Source organism: Falco rusticolus, chromosome 6 (assembly GCF_015220075.1).
Source record: "Falco rusticolus isolate bFalRus1 chromosome 6, bFalRus1.pri, whole genome shotgun sequence".
Classification (NCBI taxonomy): domain Eukaryota; kingdom Metazoa; phylum Chordata; class Aves; order Falconiformes; family Falconidae; genus Falco; species Falco rusticolus.
Window position 1 is genome coordinate 5,468,726 of NC_051192.1, and position 13,279 is coordinate 5,482,004.

At 43.9% G+C, this 13,279-nt stretch overlaps 2 protein-coding genes across 9 annotated transcripts in view; one reads left to right on the forward strand and one right to left on the reverse strand.

The window, feature by feature from the left end:
• SDCCAG8 (SHH signaling and ciliogenesis regulator SDCCAG8) overlaps window positions 1-7,865 on the reverse strand; it is a 118,793-nt gene extending 110,928 nt beyond the window's left edge. The window contains 1 exon segment of the mRNA XM_037393012.1: window positions 7,680-7,865. Coding sequence (XP_037248909.1) covers window positions 7,680-7,746 — 67 coding nt within the window. The 5' untranslated portion in view covers window positions 7,747-7,865.
• Window positions 7,866-8,302: 437 nt separating this feature from the next.
• The window catches only part of CEP170 (centrosomal protein 170), a 101,918-nt gene continuing 96,941 nt past the window's right edge, over window positions 8,303-13,279 (forward strand). For 2 of the 8 annotated variants that reach the window (XM_037393006.1, XM_037393007.1), the window contains exon 1: window positions 8,316-8,508. The gene's annotated coding sequence lies outside the window, so the exon portion shown is untranslated. Of the gene's footprint in view, window positions 8,509-13,279 lie in introns of all 8 variants that reach the window. The other 6 variants (XM_037393003.1, XM_037393005.1, XM_037393010.1 and 3 more) reach the window with 5 other exon arrangements.

The following is a 13,279-nucleotide window of genomic DNA, read 5'->3' on the forward strand; positions in this document are numbered from 1 at the left end:
GCTTCTAAACTCCAAGCTACTACTTTAGCCTCAAAGGTAACAGAGATCTTACGCTATGTCATCTTCTTCCATAAACATACCAGGCAGTAGTAGTGAAACACATTGAAATCATTATCAATGGCACACTGATGTCTACTTCTCTTGATTACACTTCCCTGCCTCTGGAATAATATCACTACATTTTTGAAAGCTTTATCACATATTTGCCAAAGCTTCTTAAAAGCATGCCCATTTCAAATTACAAAAGTTGCTGCCACAAGCAAAACACTCACCACTGGGAAACTGGGAGTTAGGAGTTTCCAATGGTCCATCTTTATACTCATTAGACACCAAAGAGCTAACATTTACTTCAGTGAAAGTTGAACTGGATGTGTAACAGGGAATAAGAAAGTTGTATTTTTTTTTTTTCCTAAATAAGGGGCATAATTGTGGGCATTAGTATAAAAGACAACACACTACCAAGTGGAAAGATTACATTTGTTGTTCCTGCCAGTGTAGAAGTATTCTTTTTAAATATGAAAGAAGTTGAAAGTACCTCTGTGGATGCAAACTATTGGACAACAAGGAATCTTTGCTTAAAGACAATGTGATAATTTTGTACTTAATTTAGAAGTCATTAATTTTTAAGTGCACACACATTCAACCTAACTTAGCCTCAGTAAAAAAAATACTGCAGAAAACTGCTTGCGTGCAGCACTATTTGCCTATCTAAAATCCAATCAGCATTTTTCTGTTCTAAATCTTAACAAGACTCTATGAATAAAAAGCCCAACATACATTTCTGTTGTATGATAAGACATCATTGATGTGTTACTTCCTATAGGAACAGCTGAGGATATAAATTAAATTGGACTTATCTGGATTAAAACTTCAAAAAAAAATTTTTATTTACTATAAAGCTCATTGGTTTTCAGTGTTTAAAGGATCCGAGATGATTATGAAAAATGGCAAGATAGCAACAAAACCTGATGGATCAAAACTGATACATAAAAAACCCCAAAATACAACCAACTGCTCCAGAAAAATGCTGACAAGCTGTCAACTATCATAGATAATCACAGGCAGTCCTTGCAAGGGACAGGCATATAACTTATCTAATGCCTTAGCAATGACATAGCTGACCAAACACCTAAAAGAAAGAAATACATTACTGCTTATTATTTCAGAGACTGAAGCACCCAGTGATCCTAACCCAGGATTAAAACCATAACATTCTTGGTACAGAGATATTCCTACTCCTCAACTCATCTACACATGACTGCAACTTTGGACTAGATTGAGTTCCGTTAAGCATAATGCTTTAAGACAAAAACCTGCCCAAAACATTAATTAATGTTCAAAAAGCACGTCATACATTCTACGTGCTGAATTAATATACTGCTCCTGAAAGAAGCATTGGTAGCTGTGGTTATTTTCTGTACTCATTGCAACTACAAAATCTAAGTATTACTCCTTGAAAATGTGGCGAGGTACGGTTTTTCCAGAGAATTACCTTCATATAACTGGGGGGTGGGGGGGGGTGGGTTATATGGGAATGTCAGTACTACTGCTGAGCAACAACATATTTTTTTATGTTGAAGACACATTAGAGATCCGTTGAACTTGTCAAAAAAAAAAAAAAAAAAAAAGTCTAGCATCAGGACACTCTGAACACAACACGAAAGAGATAGCTGTATTTCCAAAGTAGTAATCAGCTTGGGGGTGGTGGTAAGGTGGTGTAATTAAAAAAAAAATAAAAAATATTTAAGAACAATTTGCCACTGAAGTGAAAAAAACTGAAAAAAACAGAGAAGGCATTGAACCGTGTTTGCACTGCCTAAACAAAAGACGTTTTTTTCAGACACTGCCCAAGACTGTCTATAAAGAGCACTCCTTTAAATGAAAGCACCAAAGCTACCTCATTCATGAACTCAGAAATGCCATAGAAAGTACTCTGGGAGCTAATGGAGAGCTTAGCAAGGGAACCAACCAACCAAAACAACAGACTTGCCTGAAAAGACACTGAAAATAACTCCAGCTGGTGTAAGTGTTAAGCAACATAAATTGAAGAAAACAAACCACAGCTGTATGAAAAGCTTCCCATAAGTCTGTCATCTAAAGGTAATGGTCCAGTTCTAATAATGTTTATAGAAAGATGACCAGAAGTGGCTAGAAAGTCAACAAACAAGTCACTTTCTGACATCCCATGGTTCCCAACCAGAAAAATGCCCTAGAAAGTTAAAGAAGGAATTGCACTGATTCTTCAGCTCTTAAAAACAACTAACACTATAGAATTTATGCAGAATAATAACTGATAAAACATACAATTAGACCAGTTAGTGAAAACAGAAAAAATGGTGCCTATTTAAAGAAAACTTTGCTGTCCAAAAAGTATTACCAGCTTTGACTTTGTTTCTATTGACACTTAGAAATCTAAAACAGTAAGTCACGTACCTCTTCTGAGGTAGCATTCTTTTAAGTTTTTATTGTGGTTTGCATAGTCTTGGACTTGACTTTACTTACCATTCTGATATGCAGCTATTCTTCTTTACTGGCTGACAAACACAGGTATGCTACCATACTACACGGCTGTTTTGAGACTGAAAGTATCCTATTAATTACTACTTATGCTGATAGGATTTTACATGTAAACATTCAATAATAACAAGTGATACCAGGCTGTTCATTAGCCGGGCCTGAAAAAGTCCTAAGCTGTGTTTAACACTCAGAATCCACTTGATTTGGTTTCCTCATCTTCAGAGTTGCTTCCTATTATATGAGAAATAGGGGGGGGTCAACACAACTTTTACCAAATCACCGTCTTTAAGAGGAAACTGTTCTCTGGAGCTGCAGCGTTCATCACCAGGAATTCCTAAACAAGCCCTTTCTGCAGAGCATAAAGCACATGGCTAAGGTTCTAGAGACCCTCAACGTGTGAGGAGCAACTATGAGCATTTCCTGGTTCCTTCTGACTGATTCTTCACCCTTAAATGAACGTTATGTGCTGTTTGGGACAATACTTGGAAATAATTGTCAAACAGAAATAAAAAGCTTAAGGCAAAAAAATTTACAATTGTAGATTACCATCTACAATTTAATTCTTAGCTGCTTCAGTGTCACAGCTAACTTAGCTGGTAATTGGACCACATACTCATTTTTCCAAGGACAGCTTTGACTTCACATGTCTGCTACTTTATTTTTGGAGTCACATGAAGTAGCCACAAAGTGAAACTGAAGTTGCAGCAGTCTTATATTTTCATCTGTTCCTCTTGCAGCTTGCATTGTCATTCTCTGAAACAACGTAGGACTCAGTAATGCAGTGGAATACAGAACATAACTTCCACATTTTCTTAGGGTAGGCTTACAAGATGCCTGTATCAGGCACTGTACCCAAAAAGGATGGTCTCCCCCTCCATCACTCCTCCTCTTACACTGCCTCTGGCCCACAAGTAAGCCAGTGCTGTTTAGTAAACAGGCTGAAAGCTCAATATAAAAACATAATTTAATAGTTCTCTGTTCAACGAACCAGGTCAATGCTACAAACAAAGAAGTGGGCTCTAAATAGTCTTTTCCATACATTTACTGCTGTTGGAAGAAAAGGGTAAAGTAGCAGGAAGCCATCACATACTGCTGTTAGCACTGGTGTAGTAGAAGGCCCATTAGACAGTCACATTATGCCTAGCAATTTTTAGTTATTAACACGAATACAATAGCACAGCACTTAGTCTCCTTTACAAAATACCTCTATTCCCTTGAGAATAACTTTTAATTGGAAATGTTATTATCTCCTAAAGACTTTGGGGTTCATTTGAAATGGTCTCAATTACACAGTAACCTAATTATCCAAACTAAACAAACACCACCCTCGTAAACCTGTATTAGACACATCATTAAAGACCTTCATTATACAAAGTCTACACAATTCTGGAAAAGCCCTGTTACAAGGACCTTTGTGATTTCACCAGAATCTCTATGTTGGGCTCTAAGACCATTTATGTCTTAGGTTTTCAGGTCCAGCTTTCTGTCCTTTGGCCACCAGCCTCAGTTTATTGAACACCTGGGCTCCCGGTGTACTAGTCTTCCGAGGGATTTACCTTTACAACAAAGGACACTGCACTGGAATAATCAATTATTCTGAGAAGTTATACACCCTTCCATCAAACAGAATAAGGCTGTAAAATGATTCTTCTGATCTCCAGCATGGGTAGTGATAATCTGTTGCCACATGTTAGCCTTGGTCCAGATAGCACTACAAGCAGTTTAGGAATGCTGTACTGCAAAAGTGTCAAACAACACCCGAAGCATGCCACCTGAAATTCCAGAATCCACATGACAGGAATGATCTGAATTTTGAGAAGAATCTCAAGCTGTATAAATATATAAGAAAAACAGGTAAAGATTTAGTTTTAACAACTTCAGGAGTAACAGTGATCTGTTTGTCCTACAGTGAATTCCTAATTGCAGCGGTAATGATCTGAGAATGCTGTACAGGTCAAAGGACTTCAAAACTGTACATCACTGAGAAATAAAGAAGTTAAATGAGAAACACAGTGGAACTTATGCCATATCACCCTGCACTGGGGCTATGTTTGTGAGATAATACCCTATCTGCTCGCTGAGAGGCACCCCTGGAGCTATGAAATCAAAGCTATCTTGGCACTGTAAGGAAAAAACCCCATGTTTCCCAGAATGGAAAGAAAGAGAAACAGCTACCAGAAGGTCACATTCTGAAATCTTTTAAAAAAAATAATAATAATGGATCCAGTGTAAGGCAATTCAGTCAGAAACAGACAAAATGAAAATAAATTGGATGCATGTATTCTGTTCATACAATCATTAAATACAGTGAGATCTAATAGTAGACTTATACACAGTTAAACAGCCCAAGATGCAAAATTCTTGAGAAAGGCCCTTTGAACATATGAGAGAGTTTAAGAGGTCGCTTGCAATGTCCAGGTAACTTTGTACAAAGGCACGCTTCAGAAGTTCACATATCAAAAGCCTAAAAGCTCATCACAACTCTGAAGAGCACTCCAACAGAATTTGTAGTTGAATGAGAAATCACATTGGAACATTTCAAATGCACAAAAAGCCCAGGCCAATGTCGTGGTTTAACCTCTGCCAACAACTGAGTACTATGCAGCCACTTGCTCACTCCCCACCTCCAGCAGGATGGGGAAGAAAATCAGGAAAAAGGTAAAACTTGAGGACTGATACAAGAATAATTCAATAATCTTAATAAAATAACAATAATAACAACAACAACAACTGTAATGAAAAGAAGAGAGAAGGGGAAAGGAATAAAATCCAAAGGGAAGGGGGAAAAAAACCCCAAGTGTTGTGCAACACAATTGCTCACTACCCACTGACTGATGCCCAGTCAGTCCCTGAGCAGTGATCAGCAGCCCCAGCCAACTCCCCCCAGTTTACATACCAAGCATGATGTTCTATGGTATGAATATCCCTTTGGCTAGTTTGGGTCAGCTGTCCTGGCTGTGCCCCTTCCCAGTTTCCTGTGCCCCTCCAGCCTTCTAGCTGGCAGGGCCTGAGAAATTGAAAAGCCCTTGACTTAGTATAAACATTACCTAGCAACAACTAAAAACATGGGTGTGTTATCAACATTGTTCTCACACCAAATCCAAAACACAGCACTGCACCAGCTACTGAGAAGCAAATTAACTCTATCCCAGCCAAAACCAGGACAGACAAGTATCAGAAAGAAAATGCTACAAAGCATATTTTCATGACAAATCTGGTCTAAATCAACTATAAAGTCCTCTACCAAGCTTACCAAACTACACACACAGAGGAACATTTATATAAAAAGCATTAAGCATCCTGAAATTATGGACTACATTGTAAACGTGGAGACCAAAGGTCTTTGGCTTTCCCTGCTGTTGCTGCCTGAGGAAGCTGAGGACATTGCATTCTGCGGGGAGTCGAGGCAGCTCAACATAACCACTGTATCCAACAGTGGCTGGATGCCCCAGCAAGATGGATGTCAAGCACAACATGCTGCCTGCGCACTCCAGAATTTAGACACAGATACATCTCCATATCTCCTTAGATGAGGATGAACAGAAGAAATCTGCCTTCTCCACTGCCCGCATGCCACCTTTTGGACTTGCCAGTAATCCAAAACGCCAGCACTGACCGGCCTTCATTGCCTAAAATGAAAAGGCAGGTCAACCACTGAGCTATCACAGAAAAGGAACATGAATTTATAAAATGTTTCACTAACAACATAACCCCTTCCCAGATCTGCATAAAAGCAGGCAAACAAGATTCAAAAGGTATTCTAGGTAAAAGATAATCATAAGCACTTTTAAAATGAATGTCTTGTGAAATACACCAGATTTTCAACATATAGGCTGAGGTTGTACTTATGCCTACAATACTGCAGCAGAAATGGACAAAACTCATTAAAGTGTGGCCTTTCTAAACAAAGCTATGTCTCTGTAAGTTACAATACTGTCTTGAAGCAGAAATGTAATGCCATTATAAGATTTACTAAGCAGCAAAATCATACGTGTTCAACTACGGTTTTAAAATCCTCACTTATGGCTCCTCCTTTGCAATAACAGTCACAGCAGAAACCCTTTGCCTCCATGAAAGTCCGAATACAGTACAGGGAAACTAGTGGTTTTCCATACTCATCCACAGCGAAAGGAAACATGACATAGTATTAAGATTACCCATGTCTATGTGTGGCAATCATTGGGGTTTATTCATTGTTTTTATATATCACAAAAGGAACTTTAAACATCAAGAGATGCGCTGCTATCTGTCATTTTAACTGTTCTACCTGCAAGTGCCAAACAAGCCCGCTTAATCTACAGGAGAAATAAACAGAGGTGATTCTTCAAAATTCTACCTTCTGCAACAAATAAAAGCCATCCTCTGTGCAAGGAACTGATGCTCTTTGAAAAAGAAATATAAAATACTTGCTGAGAATCAAGTATAAAGCAGCTATTTAAAAATATTTCCATTGTTTAAACTTTTTGCAATGACATCTCCTATATAGCAACTACACATTTAATTTACTTGTGTCACAACACATGATGTGTGGGCACCGTGTCCGGAACCCAGCTTTTTGCACCAAGCCAGGTGACGTACCCACAAATTATCTACCAGTTTTCTTTAGGGTGTAGACACTTTGGCTAATCAGAGACACTGTAAAGGTTGGTAAAGCCCAGGTGTTGCAGCTGAAAGATTTAGGTGCTCTCTGTCAGGCTATACCTAATGCTTCTTGAGTAGGTAGGTGGCAAGTATGTAAACAGTTTCTGACATGGGAAGTAACCAGTCTCGTTAGAATCAATTTGCACCCCCTTCTTTACCATGCCTAGAATGGGATGTGGCAACAGCAGCTAAAACCCTTACAGAACCGAAGAAAACCCCACCGAAAGAGGCAGCGGCCTCATCAGAGCCAAGTTTTGATCAGACAGCTTCGTGCGGTCACATAAACGGCACCGGCTGCGGGAAGGACCAGAGCCAGGGTGACCTCAGCCCGGCCGCCCCGCGGCGCGGCGGGACGGGACAGCCCCCCGGGTTTCCCCGGCCCCAGCAGCGCCAACGGGCGCGCACGCTGCCCGCCGCCGCTCAGCCGGCTTGGGGACAGCCGGGCACAGCGGAGCCCGGCAGCAGAACCGGCCGGCGGGGGACGCTGCCCGCCCTCACCCCGCGCCGCTCTGCCCGCTCACCTCGGAGCCGCCTCTGGTACCGCTCCAGGGGCTCTTCCAGGGCGGGCTCCCCCCGGGGCGCCCGCATGAGGGCGCCGCCGGTTCCCGGGACAGCGGCGAGCGCTGCCGGGTAGCGGTAGATCCCCCCGTTCCGCCGCCCCGGTGGAGCTCCCCTCAGCGCTGCCCGTCGCTACCCGCCACAGCTGCGCGCGGCGGCGCTCGGGACCCGCCTCCCGGCCGCGCGCCGTGCGGGGCTGCCGCCCGCCAAACCACAAGGCCCAGCATGCAGCGCGCCGCGCTGCGCACCCTGGGAGGTGGAGTCCCCACCGGCCGGCCACCTCCCCGCAAGCCGCCGGCGGGAGGGGGAAGCTGGCAGCCTCTGCTTTCCCCTTTGTTGTGGGTTGCGGCTGCAGGCGCGCCTGCGCAGGGTACAGCTCTTCCGCCTACGTCCTCCGGGCCGCAGCGGCTGGGTGTAGCGCAGGTCCGGTCATGGCGGAGGAGGGGGGGTAGGAGCTAGAAGCAGTGTTGCCGCCGCGGCCTCCGGCGCATGCGCGGCGGTGGGAGCGGAGGTGGCTATTGTCTGCAGCTGGCGCAGGCGCACCCGGCCCCTCCGCCGCTCGGCCTGCGCACGCCCCCCCCGCATTGTGTGAGCTCGGGCGGCGCCTGCGCAGCGCCGTGCCCCGCTCTGCCCGTTAGCCGCTATGTGCAGGGAATAACGTTGGAGCCGTTGCCAGAGGGACACCGACTGGAGCGCCCCGCCCCCGCCCCGCCGGGATGCCGGCGCAGTGAGCACCGGCGGCGCTGCTAGGGACGGCCCCTGCTCGGCGCGCGAACCTCCTGGAAGGGGTGGGTGAGTGAGAGGATGCTGCCGCCCCGGGCGCGGGTCGGGCGGGAGCCGTGACGGGGAGAGGGGCCGGGGTCGCGCCGGTTGTCCGCCCCGCCATCCGCCCAGTGCCTATTGTGTCAGGCCCTCGCCCACCGGGACCTGGCGCCGCGCGACGGGGGCTGCAGTCGGCGGAGGGGGCGGTAGCGCGGTCTGGGCACATCCCCCTCCCCCGTTCCCGCTGGGTCCGGAGGCAGCTCCGCGCCCCCGCCTTCCTTTCCCCTTGTAAGCGCGGCCAGGTCAGCCGCGGGGCGCTGCGGCCGGCGGTGGCCGGCGCTGCGGGACCCCGCTGCCCGCCTCTCCCTGCCCCTTTGCCCCTTGCCGCCCGATGGGCGCCCAGCCGGGGACGCCGCCGCCGGCACACCCACCCGGCCGCGGGCAGCGGGGCTTCGCAGCCTGCCCTCCCCTCCCGCGCGTTTGCGTGACTCGAGCGTGCATTTCCAGAGGTTTAATGGTTTTTTTTATTATTTTCAATTTTCGGTTGCTCCCGTTTCACAAATCGCCCCGGGGCTGAGGGCGGTGTGTTTCTCCAGATTTAAAAACCAGTGATAGCGTTCGTTTGAGACGAGGTGTTTCCCTCGTCCCCTTAAAGTAATGTCTTCTGAGGAGGATGATGGAGGAAATCTGTTGGTTTTGCATTTTCTTGTATTGCGTATTTTCACCCAGCGAGGCGGATCTTCAGCATTCAAAAATATTCTCCTGAAGGCGTGAGCTTTTCTTTCTTGAAGCTTTTCCCAGGGAAAACATCAAATAATGCTTTTTGTTCCTTGGTGGCGAGAAGCAGTGCCGGGGCCCACTTTGTCTTTCTGGCGTTGGAAACGAACGGGTTACCGAGCCAACAACAACCAAGAGGAGAAAAAAAAAAAAAAAAATCCGATGGCGATTTTTCGAGCAGAAAGCGTGTTGCAGCAGAGGAAGCTGGCGTCGAGGCGGGCGGCGGAGGGCTCTCCTCAGCGGCAGGCGGGAGGGGCGGGGCGGCGCGCGCCTTAGGCCGCCTTCCCGCCGCAGCCCGGGGCGCCCTCGGGCGGGGCTTGCGCGTTGCCCCCGTCGCGCGGGCGGTGGGCGAAGCGCGCGCTGGCCCGTTGGGTGCCGTCTCGTGTGGGCACCGGCCCGGGGCAGCCCTCCGGTGACAGGAGCGGTGCGGATGATGCGCCCCGGTTGTCAGCGTTTGGGGCGTTATTTTCGGCATTTTTAAAATGAGCTGACAATTAGCCCATCTGTTCTGACGGCTTCATGGGAGGAAAAAAAAAAAAAAAAGAAAACTGTAGATGCTGTGCTGACGAGTTGAAGATAATCGAGAATTGTGTTTTTATGACAAGAGCATGCAAATGGCATCCACTGATCTGCACTTTGAGGAAATTATTTTCTTCCTTGTGAAAGCAAAGGTACTCATAAAATATTCAACTGCTTTGGAAGGATCATTGCAGTGCTAGAACAGGCTTTATTATCTTTCCTCCTTTGGAATGCCATTCAAGACATTGTGAGAGTGTTCTTGGCTCTGGGATTGCCAGTGTAAAACCATATGTGGGACAGGACAGTTTTTGTAAACTCAACTAAGACATGATTAAATATGCTGTGATTTCCTATGATTAATCTCCTCTGGGAATCACTTCTATGTCCAGATGCTGAGGAGTCCGTCTTACTGGAGCCAAACTCTCTTATTATGGAAGCTCCTCAACATTACATTTCATTAAATGGGGAAAAAAGTTAAACATAAATACCAGAAAGAATCTCCGCTCACTCTTTGCTTATTATTTTATTTAAACACTTTGTCAGTTCTTGTCACTTTCACGTAATTTTTTTGTCCTTGTTTGTTTTTTTTTAAACTTTTTTTTTTCTCTGAAGGTGGTCAGAAAGGCTGGCTGAACAGGTAGAATAGTGTAGCTGAGAATACGTGGAATTTTGTCAAAATCTCAAGAATCTGAAAGCTATTTGTAATAGATCAGATCAAAATGTTTCCTTTAATTCTTTTATACAGAAACATTCTGGCATAAAAGTTGTTACCAAACTTACTTTTATCATGGGACCACATATTTTTTTTGACAGGTGACTGCTTCCCAGATCTGTTGTGATTTTTGCAAAGAAGAATGGGTTCTTGCTATATTGTGTTTCATCAGCTGTAACAGACTTGGCAGGCAGAATTTTTTAACAATTCTGGTGATAACACACAAGCCAGAAAAAGAACCAGGTTATGAAAATAAACTGGAAGAGTCTTGTGTTCACTTGTAGGTGGGAGCTAGGAAGCTTCCTTGAATGACTGGAATGGAACCGGAGCCACGAGCACCTGCAGAAATTGATTTTGGAGTACCATTTCCAGTTCTTGCAAACAGGAAAAAAAAAAAAAAAAAGGGTATTTAATGTATATTGATACCACAGTATCTCCTTGAGTCTCCTAGAAAGCCAATTGCCATTGTGGTCAGAAAGACAATTAGTGCTGCATTTCTTAGCTTTGCAGGCAGAATAGAACTGAGGTAAAACAGATGTGGGTTTCTTTTGCTTTAGCTAGAAAGCCAAGAATATCTGTGAAATTCTTGTTTTCATTTAGAAGATTTTGAACAGGAATGTCAGGCATTGAATCTATGCAGACAGCAGAATTTACTTGCAGAAATTCTCCTATCTGCTTCTAGCACTTGTGAGGTTGTAGATAGCATGCACTTCTCATCTTTAAAGGACATGCTACATAATGTAGTAAAAATTGATACGATTGTGACCAAAAGCCTGCTTGAAATCTGAGAAGAGGAAGTTCTTTGTTACTGGGGGATGGAGCTTCAGATTTGCCAGCTGGGAGCTAGGGTTTGATACATACATCTTTTCTGAGGTACACAACTTCACTGTGCTAAGTGCGCCTGTGGGGGGTCTTTTATTGTCTATTAGGTTTATAATGCTCCTACCCAGTGCCTGCATTGCTTCCGTTCTAATATTGATCATTGTGTATCTATGCATTTTCTAAATGGGCTGGTCTACGAAGAGCAGCTTCCTTCAGTGCACAATGCAAACGTTTCCCTGGATTAGAGTCCATCCAGTGTGCTGAATGAAGCAGATGTCCTGCGGAAAAATAGTATGTGGTCACATGACTCAAACTGTAACATAACGCATGCAAATTAGGGTGGGAAGAGAGTACAAACTACTTGTTTAAACAGCTTTGTGTATCTGTCTGTTGTACAGTTACACATGCTTAAAAATATTTAAATAAACTGTATATACTTGGTTTGCTGTTGTAGTTTAGTTTCTCCAACTCTACCACAAAAAGCTGGGAGGCCATTTTTATTTTACAGGTGCATTTACAGTTAGAATGACTTTTTTAATTAAAATTTTGTTTGACCTTCAAAAATACCACATATATTTTAAATTAATATATGTATTTTTTTCCACAGATTATGTCAAAAGCACCTTGCCCTAAAAGTTCAAAAGAAAACCCACAGAGATGTTTTAGTAGAATGCTGACATAATTAGATTTCAGAGAGGGAAAACTGTGTTTGGGGAAGTACTCAATGCTGCATGACTAAAGTGTGTCGTACAGGCTCTTATGGATCGGAAGTAAGTCTGGGAGTAGGTGAATGTTACATGAGAATTGCTACTCAGTCTCTTTATTAATGCATCTGCGTGGAGTAGTTCCAGTTCCTCACTATCCTCCGTTTTTGGTACAGCATGGCTGTACTGCTCTGTCACAGTGGCTCTGGTACTTTCCTAAGTACATGCGAAGTTTAATTCACTCGACTAACCTAGCAGAAAACTATTCCTTTTCTTTTTGTTTAGCTTGATTTCTACCACCACCCCCTCCTCCTTTGGCTCAGCAAATTGAATTAACTTATTGTGTGGTCAGATGAGTGCCAGAGCAAGTACACAGAATGAGGACAGCAGTCTCAAGCCTGGAAGAAGGGAATATTCCCTTTTCCGGTAGCAAAGACACATTTGGTCTTTTCTGCTGTCCTATCTGGCTGTCTCCTGTGCCAGTGTAGAATGTCGCAGTCATAAAGGTTGTGGGTTATGTATAAATCAAAGAAAACAAAATAATTAAGATACTGGGTTTGTTCTTACTGTCCTGGATATGTAATGTGTCCACAGCCACAGACTAAATGTTCAGAGAATCTCTCTGGATGAAAAAAATGTCTCTCTGCAAAGTAGATAGGAAAAGAGGGAGGAGAAGCAGTTGTGAAGTGGTGTGGCCTTTGTACAAGGAAAGCAGGATTTTTGTGCCAAGCTAATATTATTATCTTCTCTTTCACAGAATTCAGGGCTGGAAGTTTTCAAATATTTTCATAGTGTTTTCTTGCCTACTTACTAGTTTTGAAGTGTGTGATTTTTGTGAATTGTAGAAAAGTGCTATTTGGCATACATTTAGAGAAATTGTTTTTATCCATTCAAAACAGAGATAATGAAGCGTCTTCTCTTTTTTTCATCCCCTGAATAGAACACTGAATAAAACATGATAATTTTTTCCATGTGAGCCCAACATATGTGTCAACTTTGCTTCTTCTCTCACTTAGAAATTGTTACTGAAAAATAGACTCCTCCTTAGCTAGGTGCTTTTTAGAGCTCTGTCATCCACTGATGGGCCTGGTGATCTGATTTAGGTTCAACAACTGCAGCCCTGTTGAAGTCTGGCTTCTTTGGTTTGTTCTGCTGTGTTTATTGCAAGGATTGGCATTTTTGTAATAGAGGCCTCTGTTTACTTGTTCCCATTCTTGTAACTAAAATGTTTTATATTCTGATCTTTCCCACAAAATTAAGAGAGTAT